The 24,923-nt window shown below is 34.9% G+C and overlaps 1 protein-coding gene across 3 annotated transcripts in view; it reads right to left on the reverse strand.

The window, feature by feature from the left end:
• Nucleotides 1-1,691: 1,691 nt before the first annotated feature.
• LOC149805167 (AP-4 complex subunit mu-1-like) overlaps nucleotides 1,692-24,923 on the reverse strand; it is a 61,688-nt gene continuing 38,456 nt past the window's right edge. For 2 of the 3 annotated variants that reach the window (XM_089947962.1, XM_089947971.1), the window contains exons 7-13: nucleotides 24,582-24,647; nucleotides 20,676-20,799; nucleotides 19,239-19,345; nucleotides 18,776-18,867; nucleotides 17,673-17,771; nucleotides 7,593-7,710; nucleotides 1,692-3,775 (exon numbers count right to left, since the gene is read on the reverse strand). In XM_089947962.1, the coding sequence (XP_089804088.1) occupies nucleotides 3,581-3,775; nucleotides 7,593-7,710; nucleotides 17,673-17,771; nucleotides 18,776-18,867; nucleotides 19,239-19,345; nucleotides 20,676-20,799; nucleotides 24,582-24,647 (801 nt within the window). In that variant the 3' untranslated portion in view covers nucleotides 1,692-3,580. Of the gene's footprint in view, nucleotides 3,776-7,592; nucleotides 7,711-15,494; nucleotides 15,645-17,672; nucleotides 17,772-18,775; nucleotides 18,868-19,238; nucleotides 19,346-20,675; nucleotides 20,800-24,581; nucleotides 24,648-24,923 lie in introns of those variants that run through there. The other variant, XR_016418039.1, reaches the window with a different exon arrangement.

Below are 24,923 nucleotides of genomic sequence, written 5' to 3' on the forward strand. Positions count from 1 at the left end.
CTAGCTATATGGGTGTACTGTATTTGTACCTTGTATGCCTAACTATGTGGTGTCCTGTATTTTTACCCTGTATGCCTAGCTATGTGGATGTACTGTATTTATACCTTGTATGCCTAGCTCTATGGGTGTACTGTATTTGTACCTTGTATGCCTAGTTATGCGGGTGTACTCTATTTGTACCTTATATGCCTTTCTATGTTGGTGTACTGTAATTGAACACTGTATGCCTAGCTATATGGGTGTACTGTATTTGTACCTTGTATGCCTAGCTCTATGGGTGTACTGTATTTGTTCCTTGTATGCCTGGCTATGTGGGTGTATTGTATTTGTACCTTGTATGCCTAACTATGCGGGTGTACTGTATTTGTGAGCATAGTTAATTTTGATAGGTTTACATAGTTTTATGGTATACTAATGCATTTTGTTAGGTGTTATTGTATCATAATTATGTGCAATGTACATATGCAGAGGTGTTTTGTATATGAGAATATGTGGAGGCACACACAGTAGAATGGCTTATGTCCATATGCATAGTGTCTATCTGTCTGTCTACCTGTCTGTCTGTTGGTTGTTGTTGTGGGGTTTAACACCATTTTTCAGCACATGATAGGCTATGCATGGTGGCCAGTATTAATGGTGGAGGAAGAACCCGGGAAAACCCCTGAGAAGAACCACTGACCCACGAGAAGCTACTGGCAAGCTTTCTCACATACCCACATTGGCCGAATCCTGGACTCGAACCCACACAGACAGAGGTGAGATGGCAGTGATCTGTAACGGAAAGCGCTTTAGACCACTTGGGGCCCAGTCTGTTTGTTCGAATGAATGAATTAATGAATGAGACTCCATTGTGCCAAATTTTTAGCAGTCAAGAGTACATCAGAAACTTCATGTAGAAAGTAAGTAAATTTAGTGCAATTGTATAAACAAGAGGCCTAAGAGATCTGATATCACTCATCTGTTATAAAATGGTCGCAAAGGCAAATGTAATAACACAGGTACCTTGGGCTGAAATGCATCCTTGACTGGATTATTTCCAGCTATATAGTAGAAACTGGTGGTGTTCAACATGTTAGTTAAAAGTATTTCTGCCTGGAGTCCAAATAAGTCAAAATAGGTTTTTATATCCAGGGACACAAGAGGAGGAGTCAAAATAGGATTGTGTATCCAGAGGCCATGGACACACACGATTGATAGGGGGGTTCAACCTAAATTTAAAAATTATACAACACATCCTAATAAATATCATGTTCAATTGAAACTGGCTTTGCAATTCTACTGAAATTGAAAACAGGTCTTCTGCATGTTTACTTTTAAAGCCACACCATTGCATGCTAAGAGAACCACCCCAGAAAGAATTTTGTTAGAGCATGTGCTAAGAAACATTCATATCAAATGTAATCTTAACTGGCTGAGCCATTTTGGGGAAGACGAAAATATGTTTTAATTTCTGCTGCTATGGAAACCAAATGATTTCTAAAGGGATTTGTCCCACATACAATTTTTGTGCAGTTTGCTGAAATTGGTTCTATATTCTTTTTTTTTACAAAAAGAAGTGGCAAATAGCAATATTGATGAATGAATGATGGAATATGAATCATACATTCAGGACTCTGGGCAATATCAAAAGGCCAGATTCGTTAAAAATGGTCCTAATTGGGTGCTAGCACATGAATAACACTACAAACATGTAACAGAATGTATCATCAAAGTTTATTATATTCAACAAACTTTATAACATTTATATCAAAAGAAATGATTTCTAATCAAGTAAAGATAAATATACAATTACATGTGTCTCAATTCTTACTGGTAATAACAGACAGATAAATAAAGTAACTCTCATGCCAATAACCTATATTTCAATTACTAAAACAATGTTTTCTTAATTCATGATCATTGCAGATTTTCTTCAAGGAAAATAAGTTCTGTTACAGTGGACAGAGTGGTCTAATGAAGTTGAGGATTGTACACTGATAGTAGTTGCTGATGTTGCTGGTTTACATATTGTATTTCTTAATTTACGCAAAACAACAATTCTATATGTAAAAAAGGAAATATGAAAGCTAACATAATGTAAAAATGTATCCCCAAAATTATTTTTAAACTCATGACCAGACCCCTGGGGCTGAATCCAGCTGCAGAAGTATTTCTAACAGACAGAAATAATGTGATTATATTATTCCAAGCAAGTGGGGAATTTGGTTAAGGGGTTATAGAAATATAAGTGACAAAACAAGAACTGTGTTTTAAAGAAACACATGACATGCCCCTCTCATAAGCAGTCAAAACATCAAGAAGAACCCTACTGCAACAACCAAGAGAATGACAGAAGGGCAGGAATTCCAAAAATAATTGTTATATATTTCAAACATTGTGCAGAAAATATAAACAAAAGGAAGTATTGTAATTTCTGACCCAATGGCCCTATCCACCCTAGAGTAAAAGTGGTACAAGCAGCTATTTAAGACTGTAATCATGTTATATTCCGGAGCTCTACTGATAATAATAATAATAATAATAATAATAATAATAATAATAATAATAATAATATTAATGTAAATAATAATAAATATAAAAATGTGTACTTCTCAACTCCAAGGGACATAACCCTAGAGTATAAGGAGAAAGGGAGCTTGGGATCATATCTATACAACTGTCAGAAGAAAAGAAACAACAAAAAAACCAAAGAGGTATTCAACTCTTGACCCCATTGCCCCATTCACAAGGTAATTCCAGGAAGTTTCAGCAGTGTAGGGTAAATGGGAGTTTGGATCATACAATACTCCAAACATATAGTGAACTGAGTAAAAAAGTTCATTTAACATAATAATTAGAATTCTAACTGTAACAAAAGGTGTTCTACATATTGACCCTATGACCCCACACAGGAATTGACCAAAAATAGATTTTGTAAAATCCTCTGGTCAGTATGTGATGATATTTAAAATGAAAAAGTACTAGTTATAGAAATATAAGTGTGAAAACTCTTCAACCAAAAAAAATGTAACCATGTTTCCCAATTCATGACCCAAAAAACCCTGTGGCAGGTATGGCACTGATAGAAAGGGAGTATGTGATGATATACTCCAAATATGAAGTGAACTGAAATAGAAATGCTGGAAACATCTTTAACCAAAGTTGTCCACAGATACACCCACCTACACATCAACAAATCAAAATGATAAATGGACCCATCTCAAGCACAGAAATTCTGTTCAAAATCCATATAAATCTAAGGACCCTGGCATGTCTTCAGCGGTGAATTCACAGATGGCATTTTTCAACCAATTCATTCAAAATATGCTACTAATCCCCAACAAAGAAAAATGAAAATAGCTTTATTGTTTACATCAATGGCTTGGTAGTATATTAGTCAGTGGTAAGAAGCCTTTACTAACCAGCACAAACGGTCGGGGCATTCTAGTCTAGTTGGCCTAACATTGCTTTCAGTGGTTCTGGTTTAATCTGTAGCTGCAGCAATGCTTTCTCCCATCTTGTTATATCAAGACAATCTAAGATGTTGCAATAACCAGTTAAGTATCAGCTGCAATAGCTCAGTTAGCACTGACCGGAATTATTATATTTTGATTATGTATGAGTCACTAACAGTGATGTATCTAACCCATTTCATTGGTATAAAGGACCCCTCTCGGTCATAGACACGTAGATAGCGAATCTTCATCCCAGAGCTTAGGTAGCTAGATATTTCAAACTCTAGTGCTGCTGGTCCCACTTCATGTTTATTCAATGCTCCTGGTCCAGAGCTAATGAGCTGAAACAATAACATGAGACACAAGTGAGCCTGATATTGCTCACCTGGCAAACATAACATAACAGTTGATCATTTCACTAAGAAGGCTTATGCTGTATTCTAAGAACATAACCTTATGTTAACTGTCTTCTGAATTTTAAATCATGTAAAGTTTATTCATTTTACTATAATCTAGTCTGATATAACTCTTTCCAAAAATAAAGGCATGACTACTATAAATGGCCTCTTGATCGTAATAAAAGTCATCCAAGAGCTTGATTATATAAACCTATTTAGAGCTGTTCCATTTAAACATACATGGTACCCGGGGAAGGCAGTCTTTTGAAAATATGCCAGGGTTAATTGATTTCATAAAGTTCATATTAAATTGATATAAAAAAATTCTAAACTGTATCTATGGGTGAGTATCCCAAATTAAAAGTGCCTCCCTGGTTCCCAGGTACATTTAACTGGAACAACCCATACCAAGTCTGATAGAAACTGGATGAGAAATACAGTCTCTAGATTTAGAGAGGCAGGCTGAAATTTATCACATCAAAGGTCTAAATTATTATACTGTTTGTCAAATAAAATGATGGTATAAGTTAATATAAGCTGAGTCACAATCCAGATTTTCTGATGTAGAAAACAAGACATGATGTATCAATCAACATTGAATTACTATGATAATGATATTTTTGTTATACATCAATTTTCAGATAATTTAATAAAATCACTATATATAACTTAAAATCCCCCTCCCCTGAAAATGCTTATCATTTCAATCTTTTGAATATGAAACTTCATCTTAAATCATAAACTGAATACCATTCCGATTAGCTGATATGTGCTTGAATTTACTGCAGTTATAGAAATGAAGCACACAAAACACCAGTCATCAATTATCACTATGATCACTGTACATAACATAAATTCTAAAATTCAAGGAGCAGCATACCCATATATGTAATTTATAGTTACTGTGCAGTTGTCAAATTCTGCATCACAAAGATTTCATCAGCTGAATAACTAAGAAAGATTCTACTCAAGGCCAGGTTGATAATGGTTGAACATTTTCAGGTAGATCATTATGTCATGCTCTCATGGGGACATTGCATGGGAATATATGCAGTAGTTTTAAGTTAATTCCAATGGGATTGTACAAGCTGATGGAAGTGATGATACTGTTTCATTACAGAGAATGCTGTTCATTCCCTGTTCCGTGTCAAGTAAGGCTAAGACAGTGGTGTTCAGGCTTGTTCAGTTGTAACCAGAAAACCTCTAGGAAAAAGTAGTTCCAGCTTTATTTGAGAGTACGGTGATACAGAAATCAGCAGACATCAGTCATTTTCCAACTTTTTGGACATGAAGTAAAATTCTGGTTCTTTCTCAAATGAAAAATTAACAGATGTATAACAGAAGAGCATATTATTTGTTTGATCAAAATGGGATCAGAGGTGTGGCTTGCAGAGTGAAAACAAGCTCTGCCAGTGAGATGCAAAGTCACCTCAATAATTAGCACGGATCTCACTCAGAATCTAATTATTGTGAGATCTTGATGATATAAGCAAACATTCCAAGTTTGATCAAAATCAATTGAGAAATATGACTTCTAGGATGATAACAAACTTAGCCGTGATGCAAAATCACCTGATTAATTGTTGTTGTTGTAGGGTTCAACGCCATTTTTCAGCACACGATAGGCTATACATGGTGGCCAGTATTAATGGTGGAGGAAGAACCTGGGAAAACCCCGGAAAGAACCACTGACCCACGAGAAGCTACTGGCGAGCTTTCTCACATACCCACATTGGCTGAACCCGAGACTCGAAACCACGCAGACAGAGATGAGATGGCAAAGGTCCATAACGGAGAGCGCTTTAGACCACTCAGCCACTCGAGGCCCCCACCTGATTAATATGTGTCAATTTCACTTATTAGCAAGTTCATCATAGTTCTTGATATATACAGCTTAACAGTACTGTAACTTAATCTTGGTACTTGTATTATGTAGAGTCTGAAGCGGAAGGATGTCAAATATTGTGAGCATATGTACAGGAGACATTATGGGAATTTGAAGTAAGAATTTAAGAACACCTCAGGGATATATGGATAAGGAGAGATATCCAGGTATCTAAACACTTAAACCAACTTAACCACAGCATAGGTTATACTGAGTATCTGATAATATAAATTAATTCTGCCTGACCCAGATTTGTCAGTAGCAAGATTAAACATTACGATAGAGAATATTTTTTAATACACCAACTACACATTATCCATCAAGTTTGGACAAATTTTTGTATTTAATTTGGAGTTTTTAACATTTTACCTGTTTAACTAATCTTTCCTCCCATGGCATCATAGCTTATTCAGTTCCAATGTCAAATGTTGGGATTAACAACTCTCTTGGAAAAGTCACACATATCCCATACCTTGCTTTGCAATGCTGACATCAAATACTGTGATGTCATTTGTCTCCTAACAGTGGCATCATATAAATATGCCAATGCCACCAAAACAGCACATCAGTCTAAAATGCAAGTTTTAGAAATCAATTTTTTATTTCTTCTTTAATTGAACATTCATTGAGAGTTTTCTAGCTGCCTTATTTTCTAACAATCCCCCGCAACTGCAAATTTGTTTTATCACCAATGACAGTTGCATTCTGGGTCTAGTAACAGGTGATATCAACTGACTGATAGAGGGTATACAAACACAATGACAATAACACAGAGTAACATGCTGAATGACTGCATGAACCCCAGTATTTCCCTCTGATAGGTTACAATGTTAACGGAACTGGTTGGGGACCAGGGATGACATGACCACTACCCCAGCTGATGGTTCGATATGCCTCAACCTTCTCCAGGCATTTTTAATTAGTTTTTATGTGTAAATGAGTTCTGCTGAATTCGTTTAAATTCTGTTGGAGAAGTTCAGAGTGTTTTTTCTATGTTTAGTAATAGTGACCATATTTGATAATGGATTTAAACACAATTCTCACAACTCTGAAAGACCTACATACCTGGATACCCTCTATGCAAAATTTTGTTAAATTTTCTTCAGCTGCTTTGGAGAAAAAATTGTTTAAGTTTTTTTTCTTAACTGGCAACCATAACTGATTATGGTTTGGCTTAATCTCCACAGCTATGAAAGACTGTGCCCAAATACTGCCAATGAAATTTGGTCAAAATCTCTGGATTGGTTTCAGGGATGTTTTAACACAGTAAACGTTGAAGGGTGTCACATGACAGACAACAATGTAAGACAAACAGAATCTTAAGACCAGTTGAGCTAAAAACCGTAACTCTAAAATTGAAAAAATGCATGGACTTCTTCTAAACTAGTCTAGTAATAAAGCCTTTCTGTTCATACAAAATATCTGACTCAAATCCAGGCTAGTTTATACACAATTCAAATATTTTATTCTGTTCCTAGTATGAATTATAAAGTATTATTTGGCCAGTAACAAGTATATTTAACATTGTTTTTAATATACAGCCAAAGTTGTTTCATCAGATGGAAGTGAATTTAAAAGTTTGCACAATATTTGTCATAATATGAAGTTTTCATCATCATTTTTTTTCCTATGTTACACATTGTGTGTGAGCAGTTCTGTGAAGATTCTCCACTGAACATATCTAATTGAGCCTAACTAAAAGGAAACAAAATCCTTAATAATGTGCTAAGATAAAAATTACACACAAGTAAAATCAACTGATAATAATAATTTTAATTTATGATTCTTAAGATATTTCTGAAATGGATGACTTAAGAAACAATGGATAATGGTTTGATATAAAACTCTCTGTTGAGACTCTGTCCCTGTGCTTACTCTGAATTGAGCCATCATCTCAGTTTTTCCTGGAAATCGGGAAATATTCCAAATTATTTGTCTGGATTCCTGTCTGTACTCTGCTGATTGAGTATCACTGCTCATTTGCTGTGAAATGCTGGAAACAGATGAAAAATGCTCAATTACCACAAGATGCAGAGTGACCATGGAAGAAGGGTAAATCTTCAAACTGCTCCTGTAGCATGAAACCACTTTTTGTTCATCCTGTCCTTTTTTTGGCTGTATATACGAGTTTATGAGTTGTATTACAACTCTAAGGTCTTAAAGTAACACAAAAGAGAGAAAACCAACAAGTTTTGTAACATTTAATCAAGAATTTATTTCCCAAGAATACAAATGAAAATTTAAAAATAACTTATAGTATTGTGAAGTAATCCCAAATGGACCAAAAAGTTATATCACCAGGCCTAATGAATAAAGTTCAAATTAAATTCTAGTGGTGTTCAAAATAAGATTCAGCACTGAAGGTGTTGATGTGCCTGTAGAACTGAATGTACTATGTACCAGTGGCCTGAAGTGTGCTGACATGCTATGTCTTCCAATTAATCACAATAATGTTATCCAAGATGTCCTTCTTTAAACTAACTATAATTCCAAATTAATGTTTCTTCTGCAATATTTTTGAGCACTTTGTAATTCTACAGAACAACAATTTGAATAAATAATTGCATCCAAATCAAAAACTGAATACAACAATACAAATGATTCTGCTCCTGATGTTATCACAAGGATAAATAATTTTTAAAGTAAACAAGATTATGTAAAAAAACTAAGACACAAAAGTAGAACCAGGATGCAGGTCCAAAAATTGTTTCCAGAAAATTCTAAGTTGTACACATAAAATTTGTAACCAACATTATTATATAGAACATGAGAAACATCAGGTACAACAGGTTCTTCATGGGGAAATTCCAGTATCCTAGACCATGACCCAAATAAACATGTTTACCTTTACTGACAATGATCCTAAATATTTAACCCACACTCCTAGAGAAATAATAATTATGTATTATTTGTTACAAAATAAAAACAACATCAAGGTTCCTAGTCAGGTACACAGTGAACGTGGTTGTGAACAAGATAAAGTCCAAAATACACTTAAATATATCCTATAATCATGGAGAAAAAACTAGCAACTACAAATTAAATACAGTAATACCTCGAACATTCACGAGGTTAGGTTCCAGAACCAGTCGCGGATCAGGAGGAATCACGAATGTTTGGTACGAGTCACTAAAAATGCTAATAAATGCTTATTTCTAGGGTTTAAACCCTAAATATGACCCAAATCATGCTCCCAAAGCACTTTAATTTCATTTAAAAATTAGCATACTACATTACCCTTAAAAAGAGAAATAAATGGTTGATGTAAAAATAGAGTACAGTATTGCCTAATGGGTATTTGCAATACTAGCGCATTTATGGTACGGTACATGTACTGTATACTAATATTACCCCTATACTAATTCATCGACTGCCATTTACTTTTGCACTCACAGTAAAGTAAAACCAAGTAACGAAAGGAACTGTAAACTTAATGACTGACGTTTTCTTTGTCTTTGTCAGGAAGGTAAACTAGGTAAACTTCATATGTCTCAGAAGTCATATAACGAAGGTACAATTCAATAAAAAAAAGAAAACACGTATGTAGAGGGTACCAATGAAAATTTCACGAATCCATGAATTCACAAATCCAGAAACGCAAATGCACGAGGTATTACTGTATACATTAACATTTGGGGTCCAACTGCAAACAACATAGACCCTGATCTGCCATAATAAATTGTGTCAGTAGAGCAGGGTCTGTGCTACTTTATTACTATGAACAAATCACATTATGCATAGATTATTCAATAACATCAACAGACTTCAATTGTACACCAAATTTCTAGTCACTTAGTCATTTTAAATGGCAAAGATTGTGTATAGATTACTCAGACAAATTGCCAATGATGATTTAATGTGAAGAATTACTTATCTCTTTTGCAATCAGTCTACATCTTAAGACTCCTCTTTTATGTAATAAACAGATTAAATGAAAATGAATTTGAGAACACTATTGCCCTAACAAACATCATCACAATTAAAGGGTTCCTGCATCAAAATGATTTTAATTTCCAGACGATTTCCAAGCGATTTTAGGGAGAAAATGAAAAATGTCGGGACTAATTTTTAAAATCTACAGTTGAAGGCACGTGTGGAAAAATCTCTTAGCTATCAGACTCAACCATGACTACCGATGCAACATAACAATCATTGCAAATTCATTCACTGTAAAGTTGCAGTTTTTTTCCAAATTTTTTTTTAGTTTAGCTTTTACTATTTAATATGCTGAATAATATTTGCTAAGTTTTAGTAAAACAATGATTAAAAGTTGATCATTCAAAACTTTTTCTAGCCCTTCTCACACAAACAACTTGAAACTTGAATGGAGCAAAGCAAATTTTGATCCTACAGATTGTCTGGTATCCTAAAATTGCAGCCATATCCCAATCTGCACTGGAAGACAATATCTTTATATCCTATACACAATGCATCCTGTCATGTGAAAAGAACAGAAGTGAATTGTCAGAGGTGACATTCTGCATTATTCACTTACAATGGCTTCCTCAAACTAGTATATTAGGCTCTTTTAATCTTTTAAAATATCTAACTGCATTAGTTTCAAAAACTTTAATGCTGACCTGCCAACCATACCTTCTCAGTAAAGCAGTAAATATTTTTCCACAATGTTAAACAACTTTTCAGTAAATGCAACAAAATGTCATGCACCATTAATGTTTACTCACAAAACATGTATTTATTTAAATGTTTCGAAGTACTGTCTCATGCAGCAAAAGCAACATTATGTTTAACTAAACAAAGTTTGTAAAGTACACTTAATGACCTTCAGTTCAGTTCCAGAAACTGCAGTTCAGGGGGCATAACTGTATAAATAATGTCATTTAACGCTAGAAATCCCAACCACTTAAGATTTCATAAACATAAAATAACATTCCATCAAATCCTTGTCAAGTTTTGTTCCAGAAACCAGTCTAGAGGACAATTAATCAGGAAGCATAGTTCCTGGAAATAATGTCATGGAGACCAATAACTTCTTTCTAGACCTCTCAAGTTGACACAATCTTTATGTTTTATTTTTATTTTTCATATGATGACTACAATCACCACTTTCGGCATAAGCAATACTCAAACTGATACATGATGTCCAATAAATATAACTGTGGCCTTTCCACATGATGCCTAATAAAAATAACAAAAATAAATGTAACGCCTTTCCATATGATGTCCAATAAATGTAATTGTTGTCTTTCCATATGATGTCCAATAAATGTAATTGTTGTCTTTCCATATGATGTCCAATAAATGTAACTGTTGCCTTTTCATATGATGTCCAATAAATGTAACTGTGGCCTTTCCATATGATGCCCAATAAAAAATAATTGTAGCCTTTCCATTTGATGTCCAATAAATGTAACTGGCCTTTCCATATGATGTCCAATACATGTAATTGTTGCCTTTCCATATGATGTCAATAAATGTAATTGTTGCCTTTCCATATGTCCAATAAATGTAACTGGCCTTTCCATATGATGTCCAATAAATGTAATTGTTGCCTTTCCATATGATGTCCAATAAATGTAATTGTTGTCTTTCCATATGATGTCCAATAAGTGTAACTGTGGCCTTTATACATGATGCTCAATAAAAATAATTGTTGACTTTCCTGCTGTGTTTTTAAAACATGGCTAAGTATCTGAATATTCCTCTGCAGTAAATGTTTTGGACTTTAAGAAGAGTTATTGTTCTTTTTGCCTTCAACATGCTTGTATTACAACATTTAAATGATGCAATAATGTATGAACAAAAGCTTGATGATACATTAAAAACATGGGCAGATTTAAGCATCTATACCTCCCCCCCCCCCCCATAAAGATAGTCTGGCTCAATGAATAACTGAATCTAATCTGAACATGGATAAGCCAATATCTGGATGTGACTGAAATATATTTTTGTATAATTTTTGCTGTTGTTCTGCAAGGCTGTAACTTAACTCATAAGCCCCTGGAGGTTTTTGTCATTTTCGCCTGAAATATGAGTAGGAAACACCTTTTGGGGGCTATTTCTGAATACATCCTAATGCATCGACTTCCTGGAGATTTCTCATTAACCTAATGCCTAGTTGTGTTAGAAACATCATTTTTCATTGGCAATTTCATTCGTGCATGAGCTGAAGGGGAAAAGTTGTTTATTTGCTTAACAGACCCAACATTTTCATATCAAGACCACTCTTTATTCCAAATGCCCATCTTATCCTACTTTTTGCAAAGGTTCGCCTGTCTTTGTGCAGTTCAGACAGACCAGTCTGCTTTAGATCTCAGGCCAAAAAGTCTAAAATCCAGACACAAAATCAGATTCCGAAAATCGGGTCCAAAAAATGAGTATTTCCCTCTGTATTTTGTAGTGCATCTAGAATGTCCAGATTATTTGGTATCATTGTAGAGCTACATCTGTCTACCTTTCTATAATATCAGCCACTTTAGTGTATCATACATGACCTTGATGCTACTAAGCTCGGCAGTAAGTTACTACCTCCTGATGAGTAAACATTGCGCCAGTGGTTAATGAGTTAATGATCTTTCCAGTAAGCCTTAAGATTTAATTATAAGGTTTGGCAGGTTTGCTAATGCCTTACTCAAATAATATAAGTTACTTGGCAAAAACAAATTTCTGAGTAAATTATGTTTCTCTGATAATACTTAATATCACATTATATTTGGATAACTTTCTTTCCTACATGTGAGTCCAGCCCTGCCAGGACCAAAAATTGTTTTTCTGTAAACATATTACTTAGCTGAAGGGAAGCAACTCTTACAGGTTAACTCCCTTCTCTTTCTGCCAGCTGGCTACTATTATAGCAGGTTTAGACTAATTTTTTAATTTGAGCAAAACTCGAATGGATGCTCACACTGCAGGGAAGGGTGTGAGGGAACATTAACTTCTAATATCAGTTTAGCACAACAAGAGACAATTCGTTTATACATGCATGCAGGATCTCTGTGGGATACTGCACTTGATTATTTTTGTCTTGCTATCAAAAGATTCCCAAGCAAATCATGAGAAAGTGGCAAATTTAAGGTCTGGGTCAAAGGCTGTGTGCATTCATGAATGGGAAGTGGTCACTATCTGTGCTATCACCAACCCAAGGAAATTCAATTCTCTCCTTAGCAAGGCCATTTCATCCAAATGGAAACTAGAAAAGGCAGCTGTGTGCTAGTCAGTTGACTCTATGTCCAATTTTAAACATTACATTCAAGACCAGGATCACAGGAGCTGCTCATCTTTCATGAGCTGAAATCTTCATTGTGTAACTTGTCCTGTGAGAGTTTTGAGAACAATGATTTAATAGATCCCTTTAGCCAAGTGGCCAGTGATTGTGGGGTTATGTCTTGCATTCCTGCCCTCATTGGTAGGCACAGTCTTTTATGGTTGATGCAGGTGTTGTCTGTGTAACTCAGGTAATATCTGAGGGCATGTACAGGGTGTTGCATCTTTGCTTCTCTTGACAGATCGGTCAAGGAGAGGGAACGAATAGTTATTGTTGGTTGACTGGTGACAGCAAGCTAATCTTATGAAGGAACGAGGTTGTGTCATTGGACTGAACTATCAGAATGCAACCGGATGTAGTTCGGATCTATGGATAACATATGTAGCTCACTCATTCTGCATGCTAAAGTTAGCATAAACTGCAGGTCATGTAGTATAGCTGTTTCAGTCGGTGTGCATGGATAGCAAATTTTTAAGTAAATTGTTTCTCTGAGATTACTTATCCAATCACATTAATGTTATGGACAGAAGCCTACTACCTTGTGTGTCTTTTCCTGTCCAGCTCCTATAGACAAATGGCAATAACTCATATATATCATGCTCATTACCTCCCCTTGCTATCACCAGGTGTCACTAGTTCATAAGCTGAGAAATATACTAATGAGGATACTTGCAATGCAGGATGGTTGGGAGGGTTTTTTATTAAAGTGATTGGGTAAGTATTCTTGGAGAAACAGAATTTACATAAAAATTTGCTTTTTCCTTTAAATATGTTCCCCAATCACATTATTCTTAGGACAATAGGTAAAAGAAGGATGGCATGCTGAACATCTTACTTCTACCTCAGGTATCCTTCTTGGGAATGATGGCTGGATTCCCCATGCTAATGATAACCCGTTCTCCTAATTACATAAGCAACACAGCCTGGGGTCACTTTACCTTTGACCCTTACATATGGGTAACAAGATGAATACTGAAATCTTCTTACCTACAAAAATTTCACTGGTGAATCCACTGGTGAATCCAGTAAAGCTGATAGGCTGTGTTGATTTTTTAAAAATGGGTCTGGCAGTCACCACTGGACCTGCCAGATTCAAGGTTTGCTTCTGCTAAGCTAAATCTCTCAGATAAAAGCTCGAGAAGGTTGACTCTGCATGCCAGTCCACAGCTTCTACTATATTCTGGATTAAAATGTTATAGTTGAACATGAGGCTCACATAGATGGCTTGAACCTTATGAGCAGTAATCTTCATGAAGCAACTCTGATCTTGTGAAACCTTTTAGTAAGTGAGTGTATAACCCATTTCAGCCTCAAAGGGCTTGAGGGGTTAAAGAAAAAGGCACTTGAGCATGCCATAACTTGTCTCTGTATGTTTCTAGTAGTGCTTCAGTGCAAGACCAGGATTTTGCATGGTCACTGGTCTTGACCTGTCTATGAAAGAAAGCAAGAGAATGATGATTGTCAACAAACAGTAACCTTTTTTGGCTACAAAGCCTGGTTGTGTCAAGAGGACCACAGTACCATCTGATCTGAAGATAGTTTGGGTTGACAGAAAAGGCATGTAACTCGCTCACCCTGCATGCTGAAGCTAAAGCTATAAGGAATCATGTTTTTTATGATAGTAGCTTTAGTGATAAGTTGGTAAAAGACTCGAAGTTATTTAAATTGTGCCATTTAAAATCCAGGACAGATTCCATTCTGAAAATAAATTGAAAAAAATTCTAGCTGACTGAGATCAAAATTGGATAAAATATCTGCTAGATCTTTAAAAAGTCCACCATGATGCTGGAATGTGTCAGATATTATGGAGCAGTAGCCTTTGATAGTAATTGGGTCCAAATGTTTCTCCTTGAAGAGCCATGGAAAAATTTTGGCCAGTTGAAGGATTGTGGCATTCTGAGGGACGATGTTATTGATATTGTACCAGTCAATGAAAACATGCCACTTTCCCTCATAAGCTTTCAAAGTGAAGGGCTTTCATGTTCTTGAGATTCTCTCTACAATCGAAGGTTTCAATTATTTGTCTTGCAAGGCTGTCCAGACAAAAGCCAAGCACGAAGAAGATGGTTTTGGCAGGGATGGCTCTCCGACTGGCATAGGTACATACTATTATTTCTGCTTAGGGCTTCATCAGAAGGATACCCATGGTCAGCCAATTGGGGTTGCAACACTGACAAAGGAATGATCGTATCTTGGGCATGGTCATAACTGTTTGATCGAGGGGACTTGACAAGGGGGGGGGCCATTGTGCTAGCAACATTATTTGTAAGGGCCGTATAAAAAGATGGCCAAGTGGGTTAAAGTTTGCCAACACAGTGAATAATCCATGACCTCTCTCTCTGAAATCCAAGTTTTGATTGAATCTAACTTGACGAGTTCAATGATCCTGATGATGCAAATATGAAGAAGCTTCAGACTGGTGATAAACTCCATACCCAGATGGACAAAAAGCTGGGAAGGACAGAGGTCAGACTTTTCCCAGTTCACTAGAAAGCCTAGATGATTTAATAGTGAGAGAGATCATTTCTGCCATAGAGAAGAACAGAACTTACTATATGTTTCTGGAGGATGTCATCCAAGTATGCTGTCATCACTGTAGCTGAAGTCAATCAGAACAGGGTGACAACGCAATCCATAACGTACCCAGAAGAGTCGTAACAATCTCCACTCTGCTCAAGCAGTTGAGACCCAATAGAAGGTTCCTGGAAGGACAAGTTTGTATTAAACAGTTGTCCTCCCTTGATAATGAGTTGGCAAGGACACTGAGTTGGACAGGAATGTGTCAGACTTGAATATCACCTGACATTGGAGGTACCCACGAAGGTATTCCCCTATGTAAAGGTCAAGTGATTGTTCTGCCTCTTGCAGAGGCACGTCAGCACAAGCAAACTGCCCGACATTATCAGGACTATGTTACATGGATATCTTCCACCCACATGTGGAAGGTACTGAGAATGGCATTGACTTCCAAGAGGTTGATATGAAGAGTTTTCTAATGAAGAATCCCTATGCCACTGACCATCACAGATCCAGTAGTAAACGGGCATTTCAACAGGTCCATCCTTGCAATGAGTAGACCAATGAAACTTCCTTGCCAAAACAATGTAAAGTTTTCTTCCACACGAGTTATACTTTCAAGGCGTCTGGGAGAAAGAAACCAAGCTAATATGTGTCAAGAGTTCCATATCTAGATGGAAAAAATGATGAGAAGGGACCAGGTCCAACTTCTCTACATTGATTATCCACCCTGAACTACTAGTGAGGGAAGTAAAGTTGTTGATTTCATGAACCAAATACCATGTCTACTGTTGTTGTTGTTGTAGATTTAACAGAATTTTTCAGCACAAGATTGGCTATACATGGTGGCCAGTATAATTTGTGGAGGAAGAACCCTGCTTTCTCACATACCCACATTGGCCAAACCTGAGACTCGAACCCCGCACACAGGTGAATAGCAGTGATCCATAACGGTGAGTTCTTTAGACCACTCAGGGACCCTATGCCTACTGAATGGTTTTATAACAGTATATAAAAAAAACTATTTCTATTTGTCAACATATCAGCAATAAGGCTTGATTGGAATCAAGTAAGCTTACCACTGTATACAAGGATAAAGTATGTTTTGACATTGCTTCTGCATTTGCATGTGTGTGGGGTGTGGTGTAGTGTAGAGGGCATCTTAATGTTACCCAGGAGACCAATCAATGATTCTACTGCATTCATGGATGCAGTACATCTGAGGCTATTTGTGTCACCATGGGGAGGTGGAGAGTGTGATTGAACACCACCAATGAGATGAGACTAATCAACAATTCTACTGATTTATGGCACTATTTTGCATCTTAATGGAGGCTGTAGAGGGTATCTCAACATTACCCATGAAACCAATCAATGATTCTACTGTATTCATGGATACAGTATTTTCTAGTGCTGTTTCTGCATCTGCATCATGAGGGGTGGAGAGGAATGTCTACGTCCTCCATGAGACTAAATAATGATACGGACATGATATTATGTCATGATGTATTGGAGCATGCTCATTTTTGCAGCCCTTGAGATGAGTTTTCGAAATGTTTGACCAAGCATTTTTGTACCAAGTGCAATTATATCACTGACACATCTCATGTTCATCCTCCATGACCTTAAATCATTTATACTTCTTGCACTTGGTTGTCATCTCTATAATGAAGAGGAGGAACAAACAAATGCATACAAGAAATACACACACACACACACACAAATATATATATATATATATATATAAAGAAAGAGAGAGAGAAATAGAGAGATATCATGAAATTAAGACTTAGAAGTGTAACATTTGAAATGTACAGTGCCTAAAAATTTCTCCACTGAAACTGAATAATCAAAATCACTTGTGACAATAACGTATCGTTTGATAATTTACAATAATATTAGTAAATTCACCAGAATTCACAACAATGTTGCATGCGCCATATAAAACAACATTTTGATTTACTGTATCACTGAATGTCTGGAGGACATATTAGCACATAACAGTAAAAGTATTTTAAAAAACCTGGTTTAAACCAGATATAATGGCAGCCACCTAGCAGTCAGAAGGGGAGTTAACCTGTAAGAGTTGCTTTTCATATAATATATAGACAGAAAGACGAGTTCTTCTGGGAGTGCTAGATTTGATGGTCGCAAAGAAAGTTATTCTATATGCAATGTGATCAGGTAATGTATTTAACAAAGAAACTGCATACCTTCTGATGTTGTCAGGCACTGGAACTGTGACCTTGACATTCACAGCCTGACACTGGGAAGGGATCTCACTTTTCAATCTCAAGGTCAAAAGTAAATCGCTGTGAAAAAAAGTAACAAAATGGTACAGATAATATATGTACAATATCTTTATAGTTGCGGCAATCACATTTTTGTTGTCATGCAATTAAGAATGAAGATCTGGAAATAACAATATCCTTCTTTATTTTTCTGTAAATAATAGTTTCTTAATTATAGGAATTTTTATGGTACTTCTTTGGTATGAATTTCGTGAAACATGCAGAACAAATATGTTTATGATGTCAAGTTCTTACACTTAACCAATTTCATAAGTTTGATTTCTTTAAGTGTTATATTATAATGTGAACCAAAAGCTTCTTCCTGTGTTATGGCAATGAGACAGTGTTTTGTTAAAATGTGACATTATTTTGTCATAATATCAACTTGTGTCATGGCAAAATAAGACAGTGTTGTTACAATGTGACAGTAGTATGTCACAATCTAACCTAACAGCTATTTTCTTGTGTTATGTCACAATGTGAACTAAGAAATCTTTCCTTGTGTTAATTCACAATGCTAACTAAGAACTTTTCCCCTATGTAATAAAATAAAAAAATTGTGTTACAATTTGACAGTGTTATGTTACCATATGACCTAAATAAATTTTCCTTGTGTTATAGACCTAATAATGTTTCCTACCTGAAATATTCTAGCATGTTTTTTATTTTTTAATGTTTTTCTAATTTCATGGTGTTTGTTTTTGGTAATAATATTATTATATGTTTTTTATCTTATAGGTGTTGTCTAATGTTGTAAAGCACTTAGAGCTTCTAAAGATTAGGTGCTATACAAAGTCCTCATTATTATTATTATTATTATAGCAAAATAAGACAGTGTTATGTTGCAATGTGACAGTGTTATGTTGCAATGTGAGTGTTATGTTGCAATGTGACAGTGTTATGTCACCATCTGACCTTATCAGTAATGCAGATAAGCACTGATTTGATGCAAGTGAACATCCTTACATGCAAGTAAATGAAATCATGCAAATGTTCTGTCACTCTTGATCCAGCTGTTTACTTACCGATTCCCCTCCGAATTTCCAACAAAACAACGCAGTGTAAATGGTTGGTTAAGTGAGAAATCCCCTGTTACTGAGTAGGTCATTACTGAAAACTTAAAAACAAAAGTACATTTTAATACTTTCTCTCTCCTTTATTTAGACATGTACATCGTAAGACCCATGAAAAAAAGTTTTTGAAGGAATTATTTCAAGTCACCACATTGTTTCATCAATTCAATGTATGTTCTGTTAAAAATGTATTTCTTCGTCTCATAGATGTTAATGAATCTGAGTATATTTATTATATAAATTTATTATATAATTCCTAAAGAGATATTGAAATACATGTGGGATAGAAATGATATTGCCAAAGTGGCAACATCAGTTTTAACTACTTTCTTTATTCCCTTTTGGAGCAAATGGCTTAGCCTGAGTAAAACAAATTCTGTTTGAAGTTTAAAAAATAAAAGTATGTTCTACTTACCTCCCCTACAGGAGGGTATATGCTGAGCACTCTGGATGTTTGGAAATCCCCTTGCATGACACTTGGGTGAAAACTACATTTATCAAGCTGGACATTGTTTCCATATCCTTGAAATTAAAAAAAAAACATTTCATCAAATTATTCACTACAAGTTCAGCTACCAAAATGTTATTTTCAAATGCTCCAAAATTGTTAAAAGCAAAATAAACATGACCACATTTATGAAACTGCATCATAGTCATTGATATTGATTGTGAAATTGTCAATTTAAAAATGTTTACAATGGTCCAAAGCAGAAGGCTACAATTCCCCAACGACACTGTTAGTAGTTTGATATAATTCAAATACACATGTGGTGGTATAAGAACTCTCTGAAGTATATGTGCTTCTGTGATTAAATCCACTGTTTTTCTAAATAAAACTAGACATGTACTGCAGGTAGAGATGAGCCATAATTCTGTCAGAATGTATGCATGTGTGTTTAAACATACAAAGGAACACTCACAACTGATTAAAAAAAGCGTACAAGAACAATATACACATATTCACTTAATACCAATAACATTTGCCACATTTTAGTAATTATATCTTATGTACAATATGTATGTTTAATCCATATTTTGATATTCCACTCATACTTACCTATTTAGGTATTTTCAATGTAAATACATCAATATTCTATGATGCCCTGAACTGAACCTCCATAAATTTCAGCTTGCTTTGAATTCTATTCACACTGTGATGGTAAATATATATTGAGAAATAGTATAAAATGGGTATATAATAAATACAAAATCATAGTTTTTGTTGTGTGTTGAAAGAAAGAACTCATTTTGATGTGGCATATGAAAACATCTTAGGGTGATGGCTTTGACAGATTCATAAGCCATATGAAAACATCTTAGGGTGATGGCTTTGACAGATTCATAAGCCATATGAAAACATCTTAGGGTGATGGCTTTGACAGATTCATAAGCCATATGAAAACATCTTAGGGTGATGGCTTTGACAGATTCATAAGCCATATGAAAACATCTTAGGGTGATGACTTTGACAGATTCATAAGCCATATGAAAACATCTTAGGGTGATGGCTTTGACAGATTCATAAGCAATATGAAAACATCTTAGGGTGATGGCTTTGACAGATTCATAAGCCATATGAAAACATCTTAGGGTGGTGGCTTTGACAGATTCATAAGCCATATGAAAACATCTTAGGGTGATGGCTTTGACAGATTCATAAGCCATATGAAAACATCTTAGGGTGATGGCTTTGACAGATTCATAAACCACATGAAACTCATTCTTACTCCTGATTTAGATAAACCTATGTGGTTTTGCTTCATACATATATGACATTATACATATTATTACATATATTGCAATGATTTATAGTATTTATTGGTATAGATATACAACTTAGAAGACACCTGACCTTTACTGTTGAGATCTGATGTTATGAGAAGGTCATCATTGACAGCAAGCTTTATGTGTGGATTCCCCGCAATGAAGTTCTTCATTTTGATTGTTCCATTGACTTCCATCCTTGAGACTACACCCTACAACATAATATCACAGTATACCATTATAAAATATCAATATCATACTTAATCTCATAAACATTATTCATGAATAATTGTGTGCTCAAATTTTACAATTAATATACAGCCCATATATACTCGCTTATAAGACAAGACCAACTGCAAACTGCACAGGCCCAGTTTTGCCATGGCATAATGCACTGGAAGATTCGGGTCTGTGTAGTTTGTTAGGTGTAATCACTTATATATTTGCTTGCAAGTCCAACTGCAAACTGCACAGACCTAGATGTGTTATCACATAATGCACCAGCAGATCTGGGTCTGTGCCATTTGTTAGGAGTAATCAGTAAAACAAACAATATAGACCATGATCTGCAGGCATATTAAGTGACAGTAGATAAGGGTGTATATTGTATGCAGTTTGACTTGACCTACAAGTGAGTACACATGGTACAATATAATTGCTTTGTATGTAATACATATATCAGAGCCATTCACTATAAATTATACCATAATTTGGTGATTCTGCTGTGCCCCATGAAGTTGGCCATGAGGAAAGTAATAAAACATTTATAAATTTGCTACTCACAAAAAATGTTGGTTAGTTTTAATGGCACTTCATGCAAAGGAAATGTGAGCTAAATACTTTCTCAAGGACACACTGAGACAGCAGACCTGGGTGGGTATAGTTTGCAGCTGCAGTACTGTTTATGCCAAGATGTTGTTCATCACTGGTGGGATGGCAGAAACTGATGTGACTTTTGAAGAGTGTGGATGCACTTAACAAGAGTGAGTGAAAACAACTGATTCCTTAATTTTATATTCTGTACTGAAGAGGAATGCTAAATTCTGTCTCATACATAGCAGACAAGATCAAAGTAGATCACATGGAATCAGAAATGACAAAGAGAATAGGTTTTCAACAATTGCTAATGTGCTAGAGAAGAATCAACAGGCAAGCAAATTTTCATTATAGTGACATATAATTTTTTTCCACAGACACCTGTTTAATTTTCCCAGAAACCTGACTTCCTTTCAAATTGTATAAAATCTTTTGTTTTGATGAAATTTTAGTATATGAAGACATTATCTTCATACACAGAATATGCAGATATTATCTTAAGTTATTCAACCAGGGAAAATTCACACACAATATATGAAGACATTATCTAAATTTATTCAGCCAGGGGAAAACTCATACACAGATTAGAGTGTCATAATGTTTAAAGTTGAAACCAGAAGATACATGTAAATACCACAGTCAGTTTTTACTGTACTGGTACTACAGTAGATTCCTTAAGAAAGGACTGTATATAAATTTTCATGTAAACCTACTGGAATAAACTGTTGGAGAACATATCAAAGAAAATCCAGAATTTGTTTATGAGAATGCAGTTTATACACATTTTAATCAAGTTTATAGAATTTTATCTCATTGTACTTAATTTTAACATTTATCTGGAAGGAGTTGTTTTCTTAAATTTTTGTGCATTCATTTTTGCATTTTTCTGAATCTTACCATTAGTTAGCATCATATAGCCACTTTTGTGTTGAGGTGCCATAAAACATTAATACATACACATGTATTGTATGTATTGTTGTTGTTGTTGTTGTAGGGTTTAACGCCATTTTTCAGCACACGATATGGCTATACATGGCGGCCAGTATTAATGGTGGAGGAAGAACCCAGGAAAACCCCAGAAAGAACCACCGACCCACGAGAAGCTACTGGCAAGCTTTCTCACATATCCACATTGGCTGAATCCGAGACTTGAACCCACGCAGACAGAGGTGAGATGGCAGTGATCTGTAACGGACAGTGCTTTAGACCACTTGGCCACTCGGGGCCCCTGTATGTATTGTATTTTATGTATTGTATGTATTGTATTGTATTTTATGTATTGTATTGCATTGTATTGTATGTATTGCATTGTATTGTATTGTATGTATTGTATTGCATTGTGTGTATTGTATTGTATTGTATTGGATGTATTGTATTGTATTGTATGTATTGTATTGCATTGTATTGTATGTATTGTATTGTATGTATTGTATTGTACTGTACTGGATGTATTGTATTGTATGTATTGTATTGTATTGTATTGTATTGTATGTATTGTATTGTATGTATTGTATTGTATGTATTGTATTGTATTGTATTGTATTGTATTGTATTGTATTGTATGTATTGTATTGTATTGTATGTATTGTATTGTATGTATTGTATTGTATTGTATTGTATTGTATTGTATTGTATGTATTGTATTGCATTGTGTGTATTGTATTGTATTGTATTGGATGTATTGTATTGTATTGTATGTATTGTATTGCATTGTATTGTATGTATTGTATTGTATGTATTGTATTGTACTGTATGTATTGTATTGTATGTATTGTATTGTATTGTATTGTATTGTATTGTATGTATTGTATTGTATTGTATTGTATGTATTGTATGTATTGTATTGTATTGTATGTATTGTATTGTATTGTATGTATTGTATTGTATTGTATGTATTGTATTGTATTGTATGTATTGTATTGTATGTATTGTATTGTATTGTATTGTACTGTATTGTATTGTATGTATTGTATTGTATTGTATTGTATTGTATGTATTGTATTGTATTGTATTGTATTGTATTGTATTGTATTGTATTGTATTGTATTGTATGTATTGTATTGTATTGTATGTATTGTATTGTATGTATTGTATTGTATTGTATTGTATGTATTGTATGTATTTTTTTAATGGAATTATGATGGATTCACTGCAACAGATGCAATATGCAATCAATGCATTTCACACCTTTGTGGTTAATATCCGTTGATTCAAGATGGTAACTGTGCCAGAGAAGCAAATGCAATGCATATGCTAAAGAGAGCCTGGGGACTTGCATGCTAAATTTTCTTTAGTTAATTAACTTGCAGCACTGTTACATGATATATATCACATAACACGATGCAACTCTGGATCCCAACAATCATGCCATATGGGGTTTCACTGTATATCCTTTATGGAAAGAAAGGGACAATTTCAATGTCCCATCTCCTTGCTAAAGTTTGGATAAGAAATTCTCAGTTAAAATATGTATTTTTGCTACTCATAGATTAGATTTTCTTTGCATTTGCTGTTTCATAATGCAAAAACAAAAAAGTATACGTCATTCTGGTTACCTGATCAACCATATTTTTTCTGCTGATCCTACATTTTTTGGGGTAAAATGATGTCCCAAACAGTCACAGTATTCTGACAGCAGGCTGACCAGTCCGAGCACTAACCTTTTAATGCTGAGCAACTAGCAAGGCTGCTATTAGTATGATTTGTATAAGTCTTTGGTAAGACTCTGCCAGGGTTTGAACTCATGACCTTCCACATCCAAGGTGGCTGCTCTAACCACTAGGCCACCAGTGCGGTGTGACTGAAGTTAAATTCAGGGTGTGAATGATGCTTATCTTCAATTTTATGCTTCATTTAAATCTGTCCAGACCCCCAACCCACTCTAAAGGTTTGTATTGACCTATGTACCCTAATTTGTTTGTTCAATGTAACCAGAATCAAACATACTTTTTTCTCCTAAATAGTACAATATGGCCAGCTTCAAGATTGTAAAGTTAAAATCTCTATTTCATACTCTGCCTATCAAAATGCTTATGTCAAATGGCACAACACAAAAAGAGAAAGAACAAAAATACCTCCAGTGAGCTGCCCATGTAAATGAACCTTTCCAAATATTTGTTTCCTTACTTATCATGTTTACAGTATTTTGATACTGATGATACACAGCATCTTTACTTACATCAGCATTTACTGTTGCAACCATTCTCTCCACTATGTCCACAAACACTTCATTTTTACCAGTCTCCTGGAAGGAAATATATCAAGTGATCAATGGTCAAACATGGTTTATGTTTTAACTTATTTTTGAATCTTTCATACTTTAAAACTTCATGCTTGTTGTTATTACAAATTTTATTACATCAAAAAAGAAATGCACTGAAAAGTATTACCCTCACGAAAGTTGGTGTAGGTATTACATGCCCCTTTTATGTAAGCATCAAAACAAAGAACTTGCTTACATAGAGATTATAGAGTTGTGAATCTGTAATAAGTAATGCAATGAACAACAATCATGTAGAAA

Source organism: Sinohyriopsis cumingii, chromosome 2 (assembly GCF_028554795.1).
Source record: "Sinohyriopsis cumingii isolate HCF-2022 chromosome 2, ASM2855479v2, whole genome shotgun sequence".
In the NCBI taxonomy this organism is placed as follows: Eukaryota; Metazoa; Mollusca; class Bivalvia; order Unionida; family Unionidae; genus Sinohyriopsis; species Sinohyriopsis cumingii.